Genomic DNA, 20,557 nt, shown 5'->3' on the forward strand with positions numbered 1-20,557 from the left:
AGTAGCTAGGCTTGCAGAAATGTACCACCAAGCCTGGAAAAAGCGATTATTATTTATAAATATTTGAAAGTATACCAGGTGTAGTAGCTCATATCTGTAATTCCAGCATTCAGGAGATGGAGACAGGAGAGCCACTGCAAATTTAAAGCAAGGTCAGCCTGGGTTACTAAGTGAGTACCAGGCCAGCCAGAGCTACAAATAAATTCAAAATTGAATATATAAAAGAATTGAAGGTTTAAAAATATCTCACACATGTATATACATACATACATACATGGCTAACTCTTTATGTTGTTACATGGGACTAGAAAGCCAAATCCTCATATGGACAGGTGATAATAATTTATTGACGTGGACTGGAAAGGGTTGCTGTTTCTGACCCAGCCCTGCTTACAGGGGGAAATCTAGTCCCAAATTCTAGCACAGCATTTAAGGTACCATGTCTCCCCCTGCTGGAAATGGTGTTGGTAACCTAAGTCTTGAGCCTCCAGCGGTACTGGGGAGGATTCAAACTGCTAAGACCTGAAAGCCAGAAGAATCGTGCTTCAAAATCTACTATTCATTGCAGGGACCTTGGCTGTGGGGGACCTGCCCCCACGTTTCCCTGGGTACTCTTAAGGAGAGAGGGATAAGAAATATTAGGTAGAATGATAGACAGAGACTAGAAGAAAGACAGAAACACAGGACAGTTTCGGGAGGATCTGGATCAAAATCCAAGGGCTTTTTATAACAATGACAAGAGGCGAGGCAAAAGTCCTTCCCCTTGCTAGATACAGCCAAGTGCAGACCCTTCCAAACACCTGGTAACCACGCCCGTGGTCAATCACCCCCTTATGCAACCCTGCAGGGTAAAGCAAGCTCAGAGTCTCGGACCCTGAGTAATTCTGGCCTCCACACTAGCCCAACCAAGAATCTTAGAACACTGACTTAAGGCCCCAGGCCCCAGGAAACATCCATCCAGGGGCCAATTTACAACCCTGGGAAATCAATAAAGGAAGAAAAAAAATTAATGATTTGGCTAGCTAACAATATCATCTACTTTCATGGACTCCATATAGAATCATAGGGTAAAATAATCATAAATCCATATCCATAAATACCACTGATTTTATTTTGAAATTCAAGTAGTTAATTCAGAATGGCTGTCTGCTAATATGCAAGGGGAATCCGACTTTCTCCCCACCTCCCACCGCCACCCCCCCTTTTTGGGTTTTCAAGACAGGGTTTCTCTGTGTAGCTTTGTGCCTTTCCTGGAACCCAGTTTGGAGACTGAGCTGGCCTCGAACTCACAGAGATCCACCTGCCTCTGCCTCCGGAGTGCTGGGATTAAAGGTGTGCGCCACCACCGCCCAGCTCTTTCCCATTTTGAGGTCCAAGACAAAGTCATTCCTCGTGGTTCTGCACACTTTATTCTTTTCTGCCTGTATGCATTTTCCCACCTCCATTACTGTACATCGACTTTTATCTGTGCTTAAGGCTTTACCTGGTTTCTTCCTCTTTCAACAATGACTCAAGCTGAGTAATTTTTCTTCCTTTGCTTTTATCGATTTGCTCACTTTTTTTGGCACTTAACATTCTCTCATGTTGGTTATTGGACCATTTTCGATTTCATGTGTTTGATCTTTAAGGTGTTTGAAGGCAAAGATCGTTTTAGTTAGGGGAAGTATGTCTTCCCTGATAAGCTCAGGCTTACAGGGCACACACTTCAGTTCCCTGGTTTATAAACGAAGGATAACAGCACCTACCTACGCCATACAATTGTTGAGGCGTCCAGAGAAAATGCAAGTAAAGCCACAGGCTCTTAATGATTTGATAATGGTTAACCATTGTTTTCATTTCCTCCATTTCCCAAACAACAGCCTTAGGTGTAGGCATTCAAATATGACTTGTTGGGAGGGCTTATGCTAATAAGCACACACATACTCACTAATACATTAGCATTATCTGTGTCTGGATGAATAATGTGATTAACTATGATCTTTAAGCTGCTTGGATTACCAATGCAGAACGATTCGCCATCTAAGAGATCCGCAAGGTCCAATTTAACTATCGGCAGTGCCAAGAACATGCGATAATCTTCGCTGTCCAATAAAGCAGCCATTAGCTGCATGTGGTCCCTGAGCTCTTTTTGTCACGCCGCTAATGCGGCTGAGACCGTAACAGCCTCATTTTATTTAATTTTAACAGCACTTCCTGGAGCACCGGGCTGGACAAAACGAGGGCAGCTCCAGACCCAGCTTCCAACTCGCAACTTTTTAGTTGGGAAGCATTCCTCTTCGGGATTACCCTCATTTTGTGCTCCCAGGTCATTTCCCAGGGCCAGGCATGGGACGTCGTCTACAAAGGCTGACATCTCCCACTCACTGCCCGGGGGCAAAGCGAGCCCCAAACATGACGTGGCACGCAATCACCCCACTGCAAGACTCATTGCGTCTAGCCCTCGTGCGCGGACTGGAGGGTTGACGGGGAAGCGAACCAGGCGACGGCGGGCGTGGCGAAAACGTGAGCGAGCCGCGCGAGTCCTCCCACGCGGGGCGCCGCGGCCACCGCAGGCCCGGCGCGTCCAGTTCCGGTCCCCACCCCTCACCCCGAGAGCAGCCTCCCCTCAGGATTCCCGAACGAATCCCGACTCTCGCCAGGGCGGGGGAGGGGGGGTCTGCCAGCCACTAACCCCGGCCTGCAAACACCCAATCCCACAGGGCTCGCTCTTCTCCACCACACAATGCCTCCGGGAGCCGGGCAAGATGGCGGCGGCCGGCGCCGACCATAGAGAGGCCCTCCGCGGTGGCGAGAGCGGCGACCGGCAGGCCTTCCGGCGCTCGAGAGCGGAAGCCGGGGGAGGGACGGGCTGGGGGTGGGGGTGGGGCGGGCCTCCCAAGCGCAGCGCGCAGTCTCCGTGGCGCTGGCTGGCTCCGCGGAGCCGGGGACCACGTGACCGGCGGCGGCCGCGGCGGAGGCGAGGGGGGAGGAGCGAGGGGCGGGAGGCCTGGCGGGGGGTGGATAGCGCGAAGGAGACCCGGCGGATACCAGGTTGTCATGGAGTCGTGGGCCCGGCTCGCGCATGCGCCCGCTGACCGGCCGGGCTGGTGGTTGGAGCGGCGACCCTGGCCCTAGGTGAGCGAGGCAGGGCTCGCTTGGCTCCGGGCATTGGGGGCCGGGGGAGGGGGGTGGCGGGGAACGGGGAAGGAACTGGGATGGCGACCCTGGGAGGTTGGGACTGGGATCCCCGAGAAGGCAGGTGGGAGCAGGTGGAGGAGGAAGGAGAGCCAAGTGGACACAAAGGGGAAGCCGGACTTTGGGCGAGCGGGGGTCGCCAAGTCATCGGGAGCCGAGGGACTCGCCATCCCCGGCCTCTGGTTGGTTGGTTTGTTTGCTTCCAGGGGTCGGGCCCGCGTGGGAAAGGGAATCTGGGGTGAGAGGCAGAGACGGTGTGTAGGGAGGGGGCCTTGTGTCAGGGGCAAGTGGTGTGGAGTCCCCGAGGGCACGTGTGCCCTGGCCTGGCCCTGGGTACCATGGCTCCTGCGGGAGGAGAGCCTGAAGGCCTGCCAGGCTGGACTGGTTGGTTGGTGGGCATGAGGGCTGCTTACCGAGTGAGTGAGTGAGTGAGTGAGTGAGTGCAGGTGAGTGTCCAGCACCTTCATTTAGCAGCTATGCCCAGACACAGGTGCACCGTCTATTCCAGGGGCCCGCGGCCCCCTACTTTAGGCCAGCTAGCCAGGCGTAGTGCCAAGGATAGGGATGCGAGGAAGAAGGTGGATAGTGCCAAGTAAGAAGTCAATGGTTAGTGGCTGGGTAGGGCAGTTTTGATCTGGACCCAGGACCCAGGCCCGAGCCAAGCTCTTCTGTTTATTGCCCAAGTTCTGGCAGTAGGCATTGCCTGGGCATTTGCCCTGGAGACTGGTGGTATGCCAGTCACAGCATAGTCATCTGTGGTCTGCCCAATTCTGCCCTGTTGAGTTGGCAGGGCTAGTTGATGCCTGGAGGGTGTGCATGCTGCCGCCTGGCGCAGATGTCATGTGGGCTGGTGCGAATGGGTAGGTGGGCACTGTTACTGTGAGCCCCCTTTCAAAGTGATCTGAGAACGTGCTCTGATCACATGCCCCCCTTTAAAGGATGGAGAGAGCCATGGGAAACCGTGTGACCGTGTGGAACAGGGCAGGATCTTGGACACGACCTTTTCAGCCAGTTTTGAGAATGGGAAGGAGTTTGAAGGAGAATATGAATAATAGACACTTAGGCAGGTGCAGTTTTTCCACTACTACAATACACATTCTCCTGGAATGGTATTTCTGAACATGCAGATCAGAAGAAACCGGCTGCAGAGAAAACGTACTAATACGTTACTCATGGTTTTATGGCTGATAAAGGCTTTACTTTCTATGACCTTATCACTTGATTCCATATGAGCCTTGGCTTGGGCCTTCACCTCACACCTCTTCGCACGCATGTCGTACACGTGACACATTTAAAGGGAACGTGAGCTCTCAGGAATGTCGCCAAGTAGCTATAAAAGGAGAGCACTAAAAGCTGCATTTCAGATCCTTTCCCTGTAACCCTTTGGTCGCCAGAGATAGTGGGGTCACACCAGCTTTTAATTTGGTTGGTATATTTGTCCTGTCTTAGAATAATGGGTATATTGGACTAGACCTGAAAGTTAGGTCTTGAGGTGATCACGTGTTTGGAAATGCAGCCTTGACCGTCAAAATACCTGAACTCGGGTATTTTGGTGACTGCTAAACTGCTTTGGCTTTCAGAGATGGCCAGGCTGAGATTTGTTAGAGTTTAGTATTCTCTTGAATGCCTGACAAGTCTGTTGCAAAGATTGAAAACAAAATAAAAACAGAACCAGCAACTGTGAGCTTCTAGAGATGAATAATGACCCGAATGTAAGGAGTGAAAAATGGAAGAAGGCACCAGGTGCCGCGGAGTACTTCCGAGAGTGTCTTCTTGTACCAGTTTATATGAGCCTCTGTGTTGACTCACTTCCCATTTGAATTTTACTGTAGACTGCCCGCTTTGACAACCTTTTGGATAGTGTGTTACCCGTATATTCATATGAGGCCCAATTAGGGTCGCTGGCTCTGCCTGTTTGGGAGTGTTCGTTAAGTCCTCGTGCAGAATGAGTGAAATGCAGGGTAATCTGAGACGTGTAGGAAGTGGTAGTAGCGGCTTCGGGGGGCCGAGAGATGAGGTAGCAGGTGAAGACCGTGTAACCCATTTTCAGATGCTTGTATCTGACTTTATTGTAAAATAATACCGAGGAGGGAAAGGAAAACCCTCCCGATTTCTTGAGTTTTTAGGTTTTGCTATTTGTGTGGTTATTGGCTTAAGGGGTGCTAGTGGGAAATTCCCCCCACCCCCGTTTTTCTGCCTAGGGTTTCCTCTGGTGTGGTGTGTGTGTGTGAGAGCCCACTTCCTCCCAAAGAAGAGAGGTGGGTGTAGCTCTTATGCACCTTCCTACACGGGCCTCCTCGGCTGGAACGTTAAGGCTTTTTTCCTGTTTAAACAGAACTTTATCAAGAAGAGAGGCTTTCATATTTTAAATCCTTTTTGCATCCAAAGCAGACACTTTGCCATTCTAAAGTCAATTGTAAGGGTTTTGTTGTTATTTTTATTCCCAATTGCCACCAATTCCCCAGGATCTCAAATTTTAGAATTTAACAGATTTGCCGAAGTTTTAGTATTTTGGTTCTTTAGTCAACATTATCCTTTAAATTCTCTGTGAACCAGAGTAAATTCCTACGTGTTTTTCTGTAGCTCCCCTGACTGCATTTTAGTAACAGTACTCACATTTTGATAACTTAGCAACAGTACTAACTTTTCTTTTCTTTCTTTCTTTTTTGTTTTTTTTTTGTTTTTCGAGACAGGGTTTCTCTGTGTAGTTTTAGTGCCTGTCCGGGATCTCGCTCTGTCGACCAGGCTGGCCTGGAACTCGCAGAGATCTGCCTGCCTCTGCCTCCCAAGTGCTGGGATTAAAGGCGTGTGCCATCACTGCCTGGCAGTACTAACATTTTGATAACTCTTCATTGTCTTGTCCAAGGATCATAGAAGGCTAAGTTGGGATGCTTTCTTAGAAATGCTTGTAAAATACTCTATGTTTAGTAAGATATTGTGAAGTTTCCTCAGATTCTTGATTAGTTGCAACTGACATGCCCTTCTAATCTGGATCAACAGCCTGGTCAGACCTGCCTTAGTCTGAATGCCATCCAGAAGCCACATCTAGTTTCATTTTAAAGAAGGCTCTGTTCACTTTGGAACAGTATTATTTTAGGAAAATTGTACTCTATGCATTTGTTGGGTTTCATAGGCTCCTGCTTTAATTAGGGATACAGCTTTACATTTTAGTCTACTTTTTAAACAGGATTGTCCAGGCTATCAGCATCGTGGCTGTCAGACAGAGAGACGTTGCCTTTGCAGAGTGCTCTGTTACATGTGACAGTGTCGTTCTTATCATTGTGTGTGGAGGGAGAGTGACGTGACCTGAGCTGGGTGGGGCTGACAAACCTTCCTAAATGAGTTGTATGTGGGGCATGATGACTTCTCCTTGGAATGGCGTTGAGCGTTTACTCCCATCCGATCAGTGTGTGTCCTTAGCTCACTGCAGTTGTCTAGAACAGTGGTCTCAGCCGTCCCAGTGCTGGGACCCGTTAACACAGTTCCTCATGCTGTGGTGACCTCCAACCCTAGAGTTATTTTCATTGCTACTTCATAACTGTAAGTTTGCTGCTGTTATGAATCGCCACGTAAATATCTGATACACAGGGTATCTGATATGCAAACTTGTGAAAGGGCCATTTGACCCCCAAAGGGGTCACGACTCACATGTTGAGAACCACTGGTCTGTACATATGTAAGCAAGGGGTACTCCAGAGTGCACGGAAGCATGCGTCTCATTTCACCATGAGTCTTCCCTCTAGTTCACTAGGTCCTGAACTAGCAGAAATGTTCAGGGATGGCACTTCAGGCTATTCTAGGGACAGTGCTGCTTGGCCCAAGTGCATGGAGTCCTGAGTGGATTGTGAATTAAAGCATCTCTGGATTTGCTTATGCCTACCCAGTTTTATGATGACTGTTTTCCTTGGTGGCACCCTGTTTTTTTCACCCCTGAAGTGTCTCTTGTTTTTGTTGTTCAAAGACAGGATCTGGCTAGGTAGCTGTGGCTGACCTAAAACTCACTCTATAGACCAAGAGGTTCCCCCTGACTTTGCCTCCTGAGTTCTGGAGTGGGCCACCACTCCCGCTGCACCTTAGTTACCATCCACAGTCTGTCCAGCATGTGTGGTTGCAGGGCCTCTGTCCTGGGTGTCTGCTCTCCCTCCCCTCCCCCACTCCCATTGTCAGTACATGGTCTTCTGCTCCTGCGCTCTGCTCTGGCCAGCCGGGCCATTTACTTCTGAGTGTGTCAAGTTCTTTCTCCCTTCAGCTTCTCATTGGCCTGGAGCACACCGCAACAGCTCACCTGTAGTCTTTGACCACACTAATGCCTGCTGACTCCTCAGCCTCCAGATTCCAGCCTCATGGCACTTTCCCTGGTGCTGCAGACCATAGCCTCACTTTTTCATAGCTCCTGTCAAGGTGATCATCAACTGTATGAATCCTTGGTTAGTGTCTGTTCCTCTCTAGATCACAAGCTGCAGGAAGGATACCAACACAGTTATGCTATTCACTCTGTGTCCTCAGTCTAGCACAATGCCCAGTTTATAGGAGCACTTGATACATGTTTTTTATGTATACATGTGACTGAATGTAATGCATCTGAGCTTCACTGCAAAATGGATTACAACTGAGGAGGGTATTGTGACACTCAAGAATAACATTAACAGCAATATATCCTTATGCAATATAAGCTCTTACACTTTTAAAATTTATTATGTATATGAGTGTTTTGTTTGCATGTATGTCTGTATACATACCACTTGTGTGCCTAGTGCCCACAGGGCATTGGATCCTCTAGGACTAGAGTTGTGAACCACCATGTGGGTGCTGGGAATCAAAAATGCTCCTAACTGCTGAGCCATCTTTCCAGCCCACCCCCCATAAACACTTCTTAAATATGTTTATACATAAAAGTTTTTGCTCTTTTGTTGTGATCAAACTTATACTAAGTAAGCATTTCACCACTGACCTATACCTTCAGGACTGTAAAAGTTTTGTGGTTTAAAAAAAAAAATAACTTTTATTTTATGTGCATTGGTGTGCAGGTGTCAGATCCTCTGGAACTAGAGTTACAGATAGTTTTGAGCAGCCATGTGGGTCCTCTGGAAGAGCAGCCAGTGCTTTTAACTGCTGAGCCATCTCTCTAGCCCTGCCCCGTGTGTTGTGTGTGTGTGTGTGTGTGTGTGTGTGTGTGTGTGTGTGTGTGTATTGTTTTATGTTAAAAAGTAGCATTAGGCCAGTGAGATACTTCAGCAGGTAAAGGTGCTTGCCGCCTGACAACCTGAGTTTGAGGACCCACGAAGTGGAGGCCAAACCAATCAATACCTGCAAGCTGTCCCTTTGACCTCCACACATGCGTCATGGCACATGTGTGTTCATGCCGATGTATACATGTACACAAAGTACCTAGAATAAATGTAAAGAAGTCTTTTGAAGTAGTATATGTATGTGTGTATGCGTGCACGTATGACGTTGGTTGTACTCTGCTCAGTACTTCATTCTGAGAACCGAGAGGTTTATTTGAGAAACCCTGGACTGTGTGTGTGTGGTGGCAGTAGATCACCATCCTGCAGACGTCTGCTGGGAAAGCTCGCCTCGCTGGGTGCTGTTACCTCTCTTCTCCTCAGGGAGGAGGGCAAGTTTATTTGGTTACCAAAAAGCCTAATCAAATGTCCCTTTGTTGGCAGTTCACAAAGCTTCCACTGAACTTGGTTTGTGGGCCTTGACTTCTCGATGGACTTAGAGGGCAGAGGAGGTGGGGAGCCTCCTTTGGATGGAAACCGTTCTGTGTAGTAAACCTGAAGCTTGGTCAGCTGAGACTCTGGAGACGGTGTGGCTGAAGTGGGTGAGGCTGGCAGTCTTTGCCCTCACTTTCTTCACTGTTTGGCTCGCCTGGTTCATGCTCCAGGTGATGACTTCTTACGTCCTTGTTGTTTTTCATAGAGCAATCCACATGCAAAGACTGTCTGTGACCCAGCTTCCAGCCTGCTGAAACATGGAGAGGAAAATGCCATCCCGAGAGAGCCCTCGAAGACTCTCTGCCAAGCCAGGCCGAGGCCCAGAGAATAAAAGAGTCACTCGGCCGCTCGGTGTGGTGGCTGCCGACTCAGACAAGGACTCCGGCTTTTCAGGTTAACAATATCTTACTCTTCTGCCTTCTCCTCCATAATACGCATGGAAACATTCCTCCCTGAAGCTCATTAGTGTAAGAAACACAAGAAGCTTTCACATACAGGATAAATAACTATCTGAGCTCTTAAAAATAGCAATTCTGAAACCAAGGGGTGGTGGTTGGTGATTCTGGTATCTTATGGCACCATAGGTTAGTTCTGAAAAAGTAATTTTCCTTTTCAATTTAGACTTTAAACTCTCAATCTTCCATTTCAAACTGTAGTTACTAGAAAAAATATTTGAACATGGACTGGAAATATAGTTCAATTGTGGACTGCTTGCCTCGTATGCAGGAAGCCGTGGGTTGGATCCCCAGTACTCATAAAACTGGGTGGGCTGGGACATGGCCGTAATCCCAGCACTGGAAGGTAGAAACAGGAGGGTCAGAAGTTCAAGGTCATCCTTAGCTACATAGAGTTCAAGGCCAATCTGAATTACAAGAGATCCTGTCTCAAAGACAAGTGTTTTTAAAAATACTCAGGATTCTGTTGCATTAACTCCCTTTTCATGGCAGGGAAAAAGAAAAATACTACTGTATCTTGTTGCCATGAAACAGTGTGAAGGTCAGTTAAAAGTAATTCTTGTATTATGTAATGAGAAATTGGTCCTTAAGGAACAGTAGGGTGTACTTTCATAAACCTAGATGATATAGCCTATTACATACTTAGGCTCTATGATATAGTCATACCTCAAATGTGGTCTGTCATTGGCTGAACCATCTTTATGTGGTAAGTGACTGTCATTTGTTAAGATAACACTTGCCTAGAAAGTAATTTTGCTATACTTAAAAAAGTCCCCTCCTAACGTTTTTTTTCCTAATAACTGAACACTTTGTGTTTGGACTGTGAGCCACTCAGGCCAACTGTAAACTCCACTAGACATGAGAAAGTAGAACAGGAGGCCGGAGGGATGGCTCAGCAGTTAAGAGCACTGGCTGCTTCTGCAGAGGGCATGAGTTCGGTGTCCACCATCCACATCAGGTGGTGCACAGCCACTTGGAGGGGATCTGATACCCTCTTGTGGTTTCTGAGGGCACTTGCCTGTACATGTGCATGTATATACAGACAGACAAACAGGCACACACATACACATAAAAGAAGATAAACAAATCCTTGAGCATGTATGGTAGATATGCTTTTAATCCCAGGACTTGTGAGACAGAGACAGGTGGATCTCTGTGAGTTTGAAGCCAGTATGGTCTACATAGTGAGTTCCAATCCAGTTAGGGCTACATGATGAGGCCCTATCTCAAAAAATAAAAGTCAAACAAACACCCTCCCCCCCCAAACCAAATCTTTTATTTATTATCATCATCATCATTGTCATCATCATCATTATTTGAGACAGGTCTGTCTATGTAGCCTTGGCTGTCGGAACTTACTATGTAGACCAGACTGCCTTCGAACTCACAGTGATCCTCCTGCTTCCATCTCCCAAGTGCCAGGGTTAAAGGCATCCACCACCACACGTGGGCTCAAAAACCGATCTTTAAAAAAAAAAAATTTAAAAAGCTGAAGAGATGGCTCAATGGTTAAGAGCACTGGCTGCACTTCCAGAGGACCGGGGTTCAATTCCCAGCACCCACATGGCAGCTCACAACTGTCTGTAACTCTAGTTTTAGGGTACCCGATACCCTCACACAGACATACATACAGGCAAAACACCAGTGCACGTAAAATAAAAATAAATAAGTTATTAAAAAAATAAGACTGGTAGTAGAGCAGCTTTCGTGATAGCTGTCCAGAGCCTTCCCCAGAAGGGCCGACTGCATCCTCACCTCAGCCTCTTAACTTCGCGCTGAAGCTCCTATGTCTAGGGCTGAGGGGAGTGGCTTGAACTACACTAAATATTGAATTAATGTCAACATTAATGTCCCAGGAGATTCTCAGGATGATGCCAGGGAGTCGGGCTTACTATCCTGGGAATGGAGCTTTTTCTAGGGAAAGATTTATAGGTATTACCCAGGCTCCAGAGACAACCCAGGCCTGTTAACTGATTTACTCACTTATACTGGGAAATGCTACTGTTAGGAAATCTAGGACTCTCCCTCCCCGTCTTAGATTGGTACGTTTTCATCTCGTAGGCACGCTGAATGAGAAGCTCAATTATAAATAGAGCATTACTCAGAGAGGGCCAGCACTGACCCCGGGGATTAGAGCAGAGGTATTAGTGTCTGCCCAGGACCGGGACAGTCCAGGGAAGGGTGAGCCAGCCTGTAGCACTTTGGGATCCCTTCGCTTAATGAATTTGCTTACCAGACTTGTCTCACCATGAAGCCCCCCTGAAACATACATCTATTAAAGATTTAGATTCCTAGGCCCTCTTAGAGATTCTGGTAGTGAGGCTGGGCAAGGGTCTGGAAAGTGGGGCCTATAAAACAAGGCCAAAGGTCTGGAAACCACCTAAGGGCTTTTTTCCCTTTGAATATCACATTTGATCTGTTTCTGGATCATAAAGGTAATGCCTGCTCATAGTAAAAGTTTAGAGGCTGGCGGGAGTCAACGAAGAAAACACACTTTACCCACAGTCCTTCTGTTTAGAATTCCCAGGACCACTGCCATTTAGCTCCATCTTCTGAAGTCTTTGTCAGGCTAGTTGTTTTGATAAGTGCCGCACTGTTCAGACAGAGTGATATTAGAAATGACCACCCTTAATCCTCTTTCTGGAGGTGGTCCTAGTGAATGCTGGTCACTCTTGGGGTTAGGTTCCAGGGATGTGGTCCTGCCTGAATTATTCCAGTTACCTTGGATATAATGAAATTCTTACTTGATCTTAGCCAAAAGGCTGCCTGAGAAGGACTTTAGTAAAATTTGCAAAACCAAAATGGATAATATTTTCTATGTTAATTATTTTTCCAAATTTATTTTGAGAAATTTCAAACCTAAAGAAAAATGAATCTCCCTGCGCCCCCCCCTGCCCCCCAAGAAAGATACTTTCTTTCAGGTCCACTAGGAATTTTCATTTTGGCTTTATTCATATCCTTTCCTATATACATTGGCTTAACTGTTTGAAAAGTTTCAAAAATTTCAAACAATTAGCATTTTATCTCTAAATCTTTAGTATGAATCTCAGAAACAAGGGCATTCTCCTATATAATTATAATGCCATTATTATACCCAAGAAAGTCAACCTGATTGAATTCTCTCTAACTACAATCTGTTTGGATTTTTCCTATTGTCCCAGTAATGTCCTTATAGCTATTTGCCATTGGATCCAGGATCCCATTGAGAAGCATGCATTGTATGTAGATGGCCTGCCTTTTTAATGTTATTTAATCCAGGATAGCTTTCCTATCTTTTCTTTCCTTTATGACACTGACATCTTTGAACAAGACAGGACTGTAGTTTTATAGCTTCCCCATTTTGGGAATCATTAGAACACTGCATTGTTGATGTTGTATATTTCCCAAACACAAGGAAACTGTTAAGTTAGTCTCTTTTAAAGATATATTTATTTGTGTGTATGTGTCTCTTCATGAGTTCGTGCACTACTTGCATGCAGGTGCCTTTAGGGCTAGCAGAGGGCATCAGATCCCCTGGAACTGGAGTTACGGGAGGTTGTTAGTCACCTCAAGTGGGGACTGGGAACTGAACCTGGGTCCTCTGTAAGTGCTCTTAACTGCTGAGCCATCTCTCCAGCCCCCCCCCTTCTCATTTTTGATGATACTCTGATCCCTTGGTTAAAAGGTACTGTGTACCAGATTTTTTTATTGTAAAGATAATCTTTTAATCGGGCCTGGTGGCACATGTCTATTTCAGCTCACAGTTGAAAGTTCATCATGGCAGGGAAGTCAAGGCGGTGGGAACTTGAGGCAGTTTCTTAGCTTACCCACAGTCAGGAAGCAGAGAGCAAGGAACACGGTGCTCAGCTCACTCACTCCCTTCTCTACACACGAGGATCCCTGCCCAGGGGGTGGTCCTGCCTCTAGCTGAGTCTTTCCACATCAGTTAAGCTAATTGAGGTAATCCCTCACTGACTTTCTGAGAGCTAAACTTGATCTAAATAATCCTTCACAGGTATGCCTAGGGGTTTGTCTCCTAGGAGTGTAGATTCTCCAAACAGTTAGCACTAACCACTCAATCAGAAACTCAGGACAAAGCTTTTCATTTTAATAGATATAGATTTTAATTGGCTTTGCTTTTTTACTTTGATTGTATCTTGTGGTTTCTAGAGCCTCTAAAGATCTTAACTCTGCCTGGGATCACACTTCTCCCCACTTCTTAACAACAGATTTGGAAAGTAATTACCTAGCTTTGGTGAGAGGGCTCTGCAGGTAAAGTCACTTCTCACCGAGGCTCAGAACCTGGGAGCAGAGAACTGACTCCCCGAGGTTGTCCTCTGACCTCCACATGTGCACGCACATCCTTCCATCCCCACACATGCAGATGTAACAACAACAACAACAAAGCTGTGAAAATAATAAAAGAAAAGAAAAGTAAGCATCTCACTTTGGAGTCTGCAGCTCATTTCTCACGTGATCTGGAGAGGAGTGCTTTCCCAGGAACCCTGACTAATTGGGTCTTCTCTAAGGATTTGGAGAAAGTCAAGCCTAGCAGGAGGGATGGTTTGAACAGCCAGTGAAATTTCCACCTCAGAAAACTCACAGAAACACCCATCAAAGATGTACCTTTCTATTTTAGGGCGTCCATGGCTGGGTTATGAGCTGTTAGCCTAGAGCCCACATGAACTGACTATTTTTCTGCCCACCAGATGGGAGCTCAGAATGCTTGAGCTCCGCAGAGCAGATGGAGTCAGAGGACATGCTGAGTGCCTTGGGCTGGAGCCGGGAGGACAGGCCGAGGCCAAGCTCCAAAGCTGCAAACAGTGCCTTCCCTGCACTGTCCTCTATGGTGGTCATGAAGAACGTGCTGGTCAAGCAGGTGAGGAGGACCAGTGGGGCCAGAGCCTTTGCAGATGAAAGTTTCTGCGCTTCCAGAGTGCGGACATTTCCACTTTGCAGGAAGAGATTTCAGAGACACACTAGAGCCACACTGATGTGGACCTTCCACCCGGGAGAGGATGTTACCTTTCAACTACTGATGCTGTTTGGCTTTATTTGTTTGTTTTCTGATTTACATTTTTTTCTTTAAGATTTATTTTTTAAATTGTGTGTGTTATGCAAGTACTCTACCACTCCTTCCTCTGACCTGAGGACACCTGAGCCCATATGTACACATACTTCTACTGAAATGTATACAGAGAGAGACAGAGACGGAGAGACCTAAAAACAAAAATTAGAAGTATATGCATGAGTCAGGACTTATGTTCTCACTATTTTATCTTTGTATTTCTAGTTTCAAAGGGACCTTCACCTGCTGTAGTAATGGATAATGGAACCAAACCAAGAAGTCACTTATGCGGTGCATTCTAACTCAAGGCAGAGTTTAGGGGAGAACCAAAAGGTTTTTTTTTTTCTTTTTCAGTTCTGAGCACTGAGGCCAAGGCCTATGTATGTTAGGCAAACACACACCATTGCACTACATCACAGCCCTAGGAACCTCATTTTTAATTTGAATTGATTTGGGAATTTAGGAGTATAAGACACATTTGTGAGCCTGCATGGTAGTACACTCCTGTAATCTCAACCCTGGAGACACCGAGGCAGGAGGATTGCAAGTTTGAGGGCCGCCTGGGATGCATAAGCCGACACTGTGCCAAAGACAGAGTTCAAACGCACAAACCGAGCAGGAAGGACATCTTTGCTGCAGCCGCAGAGGCGGTTTCTAGGCTGGAGCCACAGCTCGGTGACAGGGCAGCTCGGGCTGAGAGCGGCCGTGCCAGTGGGGTCCTCACGTTGACTGTGAAGCTGTGAGTCGTTTGGGCTGGGCTCTGTCACAGAACCATGTCCACTATGTGGTTACTATCTAGGTAGGAAACATCAGTGCCTGCAAATATTAGGTTATAGGATCTGAGACTGAGAACTCATTCATAAAAACTTGGTTAAGTTCAAATAGAGAAGTTTAAGGAATGGAAAAGTGATTTAAGTCAAACAACATTTAAACTTATACTAATTTACTCTGAAAATAGATAGAGTTCTTACATTGACAAGGTATTTTGAAAATATGGTTTTAGTGTTGACCTTCCCATCTTAGCCAGAGGTTAAAAGAAGAACATGGCTGTGGCATGATACTAGCGTTGTGTCTGGACACTGCCTGGTCACGTCTGCAGAACACACACTGAGGTCAGCAAGGTGGGCCGCTGGTGAATTCTGAACAATCATTTGAACATTTTGTTTGGTAGATCCGTCTCAGCAGGAACGTCGGTTCTCCTCTCTGGAAGGAAGGAGCCCAGAGATGGGATGCAGCCCCAGGGAGTTGTCTGCCTGCCTGCTAGGGCTGCCCTGCCTGTGAGGCCTCTCCTCCTGGCTGGTCCTCTCTCCTCTTTGCCTTTCTTGTTGCTCTGTGGACGTGTGGACAAGCCGTGCGCAGGAGTGAGGAGGCTTTTCCAGCAGAGGGACACAGGACAGCTGGCAGGCTGCTAGTCTGGTCAGGCGCTAGGAAGCTCAGTGACAAGCTAGCCTCTTCCGGGGTTCGTTTAGTTTTGGGGTTTCTTTGTGTTTTGAGACAGGGTCTCCAGTAGCCCGGGCTGATCTTGAAATCCTCATGTAGCTGAGGATGGATTTGATCTCTCGATGCACCTGCTTACACTTCCTGAATGCCAAGATGATAGGCATCTGCCACCATGCCAGGTCTTATGCGATGATGGGATCCAGTAAAGGATTCCAGGCATGCTGGGCAAGCACTCCAGCCACGGAGTCCAAGTCCAGCCTGAGCTTAGCAGCTCTAGCTTTGGCCAGGAAGTTGTACTCTCTCTGTTTCTGTCGCCTCTGTTGTACCTTGACTGTGCCATTATTTCATCTACCTCCAGTTTCTTCTTCTGAGTGATAGCCTTGATTAGAAACAGTTAGTTCAGGGCTGGAGAGGTAGCTCAGTAGTTAGGAGCACTTATTCTTCCTGAGGACCCACGTTTGGTCCCAGCGCCCATATTGGACTGCTCACACCACCCGTAACTCCGTCTCCGGGGCTCTGACACTGGTACCATGGCCAGCCGCACTCACGTGCACCTGCCTGGCCACAGGCACACACGGAGACAGGATTTAAAACATTTCCTCAAGTTTCTCTTAGGAAAACGTTTTTGTGTTTGCTTTTAGTTTTGTTTTTCTCTTGTTTTATGGTATGATACCAGCTATAAGTGGATTTCAGGCCCCTTCTTCCCAGTTCTCAGCAAGGGCTCCCTGTGCATGCGGGAAGCCTGGCACCGGAAGCAGTTGTAGCTGAGCACCCGCCCTCTTTGCCCTGGGTGGAAGCGGGGGCTGCCCACTTCCGTCCTGAATGCAGCTGCTCTTCTCCTTGGTCTGCAGGGCAGCAGCAGTTCATCCCAGCTCCAGTCCTGGACTGTCCGGCCCTCCTTTGAGCTGATCTCAGCACAACCACAGCTCTTCGTCCTTCATCCTCCGGTACCGTCTCCTGTCAGCCCGTGCCAGACTGGTGAGAAAAAGTCCGACTCCAGAAACTACTTGCCCATTCTAAACTCTTACACCAAAATAGCCCCCCACCCAGGCAAAAGGAGCCTTTCCCTCAGCTCCGAAGAAAGAGGAGCAGGTGGGATACCGAAGAAAGTCTGCACCGAGAGACTGGGGCCAGGTCTGTCTTCCAGCGAGCCAGCCAAGCCTGGCCCCGCGCTCTCCAGTCCTTCCACCCCAGCCCCGCCCAGCTCCAAACCCACCGAGGACCCAGCTCTGCAGGGAGTGCCCTCCCTGGGGGCTGGCGGGAGTCCACAGACCCTTCAGCCGGTGTCCAGCAGTCACGTGGCTAAAGCCCCCAGTCTGACCTTTGCCTCGCCCGCCAGTCCGGTGTGCGCGGCAGACAGCACTCTGCACGGCTTGGAGAGCAGCCCCCCGCTCTCGCCGCTGTCAGCCAGCTACAGCTCGCCGCCGCCGCCGCCGCTGTGGGCCGCCGCCGAGCACCTCTGCCGCAGCCCAGACATCTTTGCGGAGCAGAGGCAGAACAAGCACAGGCGCTTCCAGAACACCTTAGTGGTCCTCCACAAGTCGGGTCTGCTGGAGATCACCCTGAAAACCAAGGAGCTGATTCGTCAGAACCAAGCTACCCAGGTGGAACTAGACCAGCTGAAGGAGCAAACCCGGATGTTTATAGAGGCCACCAAGAGCAGGGCACCTCAGGCGTGGGCCAAGTTGCAGGCATCACTAACGTCTGGGTCCAGTCATTCGGGCAGTGACCTAGATGCATTGTCTGATCACCCAGACATATAGCACAGAGGCGTTCCTCAGTTATTTGAGTGGTTCTCTCAACTCTTTTGCTATTACTACCTACACTTGGTGTCCACAGCCTGTTGAAGAGCTTTTCTTTCTAAACTCACTCACAAAGCCACGTGCCAGCCCCTGGCTGCCATCTTAATCTGTGGTTTGTGCACAGGTTAAGTGTGTTTATGTTCCTCAGAGGACCTTCAGTTGGGAGTATCTGTGAGTCCCTTTCCCTTAGCCTGCAGGAAAGATGACTACTGTGTGGGTCTCTTCCAGCTTCCCCCTCACTATCCATGATCCAAGGCCCAGTGATATGGATGAGCGCACACTTGTCAAACCAAGGAGTGGGTGACCTAAAGAGTCTTCTTGGCCCTCCCTCAAGCATCTTAGTCACAGCGAAAAAGAAGAGACTGTGTTTGTATTCTACCAGGCATCATGCCAGTTGGGCAAAACCTAAAATGCTCTGGGCACAGGTTGTGCCTGGGTGCAAGCATTTAATCACGTAAGGCTTTGAGTCTTATACTTGGAAGTTAAGGGAGAAAGGGCAGAGCCATCTGACTCACTGATCACACACCAGATCTCACACAAGTGGGCAAATACTTCAGATTTTTAAAGTATAGACTTGGGTTCAGTACCATCTGGAATTGTAGTTGATGAATTGCTTTTTGATTAAAGGGTCAGAGAAAGCCAGCATTTTTTTTTTTTTTGTCACTAGCTGGAAAGTTTTGTTAATTCATGCTTGAAATAGCACAACCTGTCTTACATCTAAAAAGCCTGAGACAGGACTGCAAGATGGCTCAGTGAGTACGTGCTTGCTGCCAAGCCAGATGACCTGAATTCGATCCCTGAACCCACACGGTGGGAGGGGAGAACAGGCACTGCAGTCAGTCCATCCTGTGCGTACACACACACACACACACGCACGCACGCACGCGCACACACACACACACACACGCACGCACGCACGCACGCAACATGCATGATACATAAATGAACATAAGATTAAAAACAAGCCACCATCAACATTAAAACAATCAAAAGCTTGAGGTGGCTTTGGTGGGTCCTCAGAGTCTGGCCTAAGTTTCCTCTGCTGTCTCTGGTCTGTACCTCACCCAGCTGTTGTAGGAGGGAAGGAGACTGTGCTTAGACCTTTTGAATTAAGGAAAACCCTGAGGCTAGAACAAGGCCACGGAGTCAGGAAGGCTCCTTCCCTGTTCACGTCTGAGTTCTCACCCATCCCCTGTGGTGATGGGGAGCCACTGTGGAGGTCTTGTGTCTTGTGTTAGATGTGGCAGGAGAGCAGAGGTGTGGTGTCCCTCTCAGGGGCTGGCCTTAGGACGGAGAATGTGAGACACATTCTTTTTAGCTTCCCTGTGCTGGTAACTAAAATCTAAACAGTAAAGACTCAAAGGGTTGTATCCGCTTGTTTACAATCTTCATCCTCCTGAAAAGCTTTGTTTTTCACAAATTAACTTGGTTTCATGACCAGCAAGCATCTTCCTGCAGAGAGAATGCTCATGGGCTTTACTAGGTCCAGAGTTAAGGGTCACATCTGTTAGGGAGTGGTTGTAATTCTAACATAGTTTAAAAATTGTAAGACTCAGGTTGACTCTACTGTGTTCATGAAGACATACGATTTGGATATGACTGGTTGAAAAGATAATCAGCTTGGTAAAATCTCTCTACTCTCTGGTCAACACAGAATTATTACCTGGCATTTGCTTTCTGAAAGAGTCCCCCAATGAGAGCCAGTGCCCTGGGCAGACTCAGCTGCCTGCGATACGCTTCCCTGAGTCCGTGTGGTCGCATAGCTGCTCCACTCTCACTCCACTAGGAAGCTTCCCTCTTTGGCACACTGTTTGGCAGGAAAGCTGTAGAGACAGGTGCAGTCAGAGCAGCCTGGGCACCAGCCACAAGTTTTACCGAACGTCAGAAGGCTGGAAGCACTTGCTGAGAACCAAATGTGCTCCATTGGAAAAGCCCTCTGTGGAGCTGTAAGCCTCTTGGACTCTTCCTCCTAGATATGGGTTTTCGTTTCCCTTCTATCCCCATAAAAGATGATGAAAGCCACCATAGATCTTCGCTGCTGAGTGGCAGAGAGGGTTAGCACTCTCCAGTCACCGCTCCTCCGTGATCTTAGAGCCATGGCTGCAAGTCCCTAGGCTGTTAGCATAGTGTTCTCTTCCTGGTGGAGCTGGAAGCAGATGGACTCCAGTAGAGAAGCTAGATCTTAGAAGGAGCAATCCTTGGAGGTCAGAGGCTAGACCAGCATTTGGAGGAAGCCTGGAGTGGACCGGAAAGATCTACATTGGTTGCCCAAAGCTGTAAGTAGCAATGGCCTTAGTGGTGCATGCTCTAAGTCCTTCTGAAGCATTGTGCAGGGCTGTGAGAAGTGTAGCTCAGTCCAGCCCATAGGAGACCCTTTGTCAGGTTGGATTGGCAACATCGGAACACCTTTAGAAAGGTTCCTGATTGAATTGGTTATAGAATTTAACGTTTGTAATTTACTACGCTGTTTTATCGATTATAGTATTGTCTGACTTCTTCTCTAGTGTGATTCCTTCAGCACACACGTTACTCTTGCACATGTACTTAAGTGGGTTTTTTTTCAGCCACAACCTCTTAGGGTAGAGACTATTTACCAAATGTGAATTCTTTTAAGAAAGTGTGAAGTTATGTAGAAATTGACTGTGAAATGTCAGCGGGGGAAAAAAAATAAAAGTCACTTACTTGAAAACTATTTGCTTTGCGACTGCATAAAACTTCTAAGGACTGGGCACTGAGCCCTTGGTAGAGTGCTCGCCTAGTGTGTAAGGCCCTGGGCTCCACCCAGCCACCCCTTCACAAAAACCCTGAAGGAAATCCAGAGTAAGTGTGGATTGCGTGAGGTTTCAAACATCGTTTTGTGTCATCTGGGATATGGAATTGGATGCTGAGTACTGGAGTCTGTCCAGACTTCGGTGCTAT

General features: G+C 47.7%; 1 protein-coding gene across 3 annotated transcripts; it reads left to right on the top strand.

The window, feature by feature from the left end:
• The first annotated feature begins 2,985 nt into the window (after positions 1–2,985).
• On the top strand, positions 2,986–20,330 carry Cipc (CLOCK interacting pacemaker). Of its 3 annotated transcripts, none has more exons than XM_037210745.1 (4): positions 2,986–3,114; positions 9,100–9,287; positions 14,038–14,208; positions 16,692–20,330. In XM_037210745.1, exons 2-4 carry the CDS (start codon positions 9,152–9,154, stop codon positions 17,597–17,599), a joined length of 1,215 nt encoding a protein of 404 aa, XP_037066640.1. In that variant the 5' UTR covers positions 2,986–3,114; positions 9,100–9,151; the 3' UTR covers positions 17,600–20,330. The 3 variants fall into 3 exon arrangements, with proteins under 3 accessions (XP_037066640.1, XP_028732002.1, XP_037066639.1); XM_028876169.2 differs by having other exon boundaries at positions 14,038–14,207; positions 16,688–20,330; XM_037210744.1 differs by lacking the exon at positions 2,986–3,114 and adding an exon at positions 3,191–3,356 and having other exon boundaries at positions 14,038–14,207; positions 16,688–20,330.
• The last annotated feature ends 227 nt before the right edge of the window (positions 20,331–20,557 follow it).

Source organism: Peromyscus leucopus, chromosome 14 (assembly GCF_004664715.2).
Source record: "Peromyscus leucopus breed LL Stock chromosome 14, UCI_PerLeu_2.1, whole genome shotgun sequence".
NCBI lineage: Eukaryota > Metazoa > Chordata > Mammalia > Rodentia > Cricetidae > Peromyscus > Peromyscus leucopus.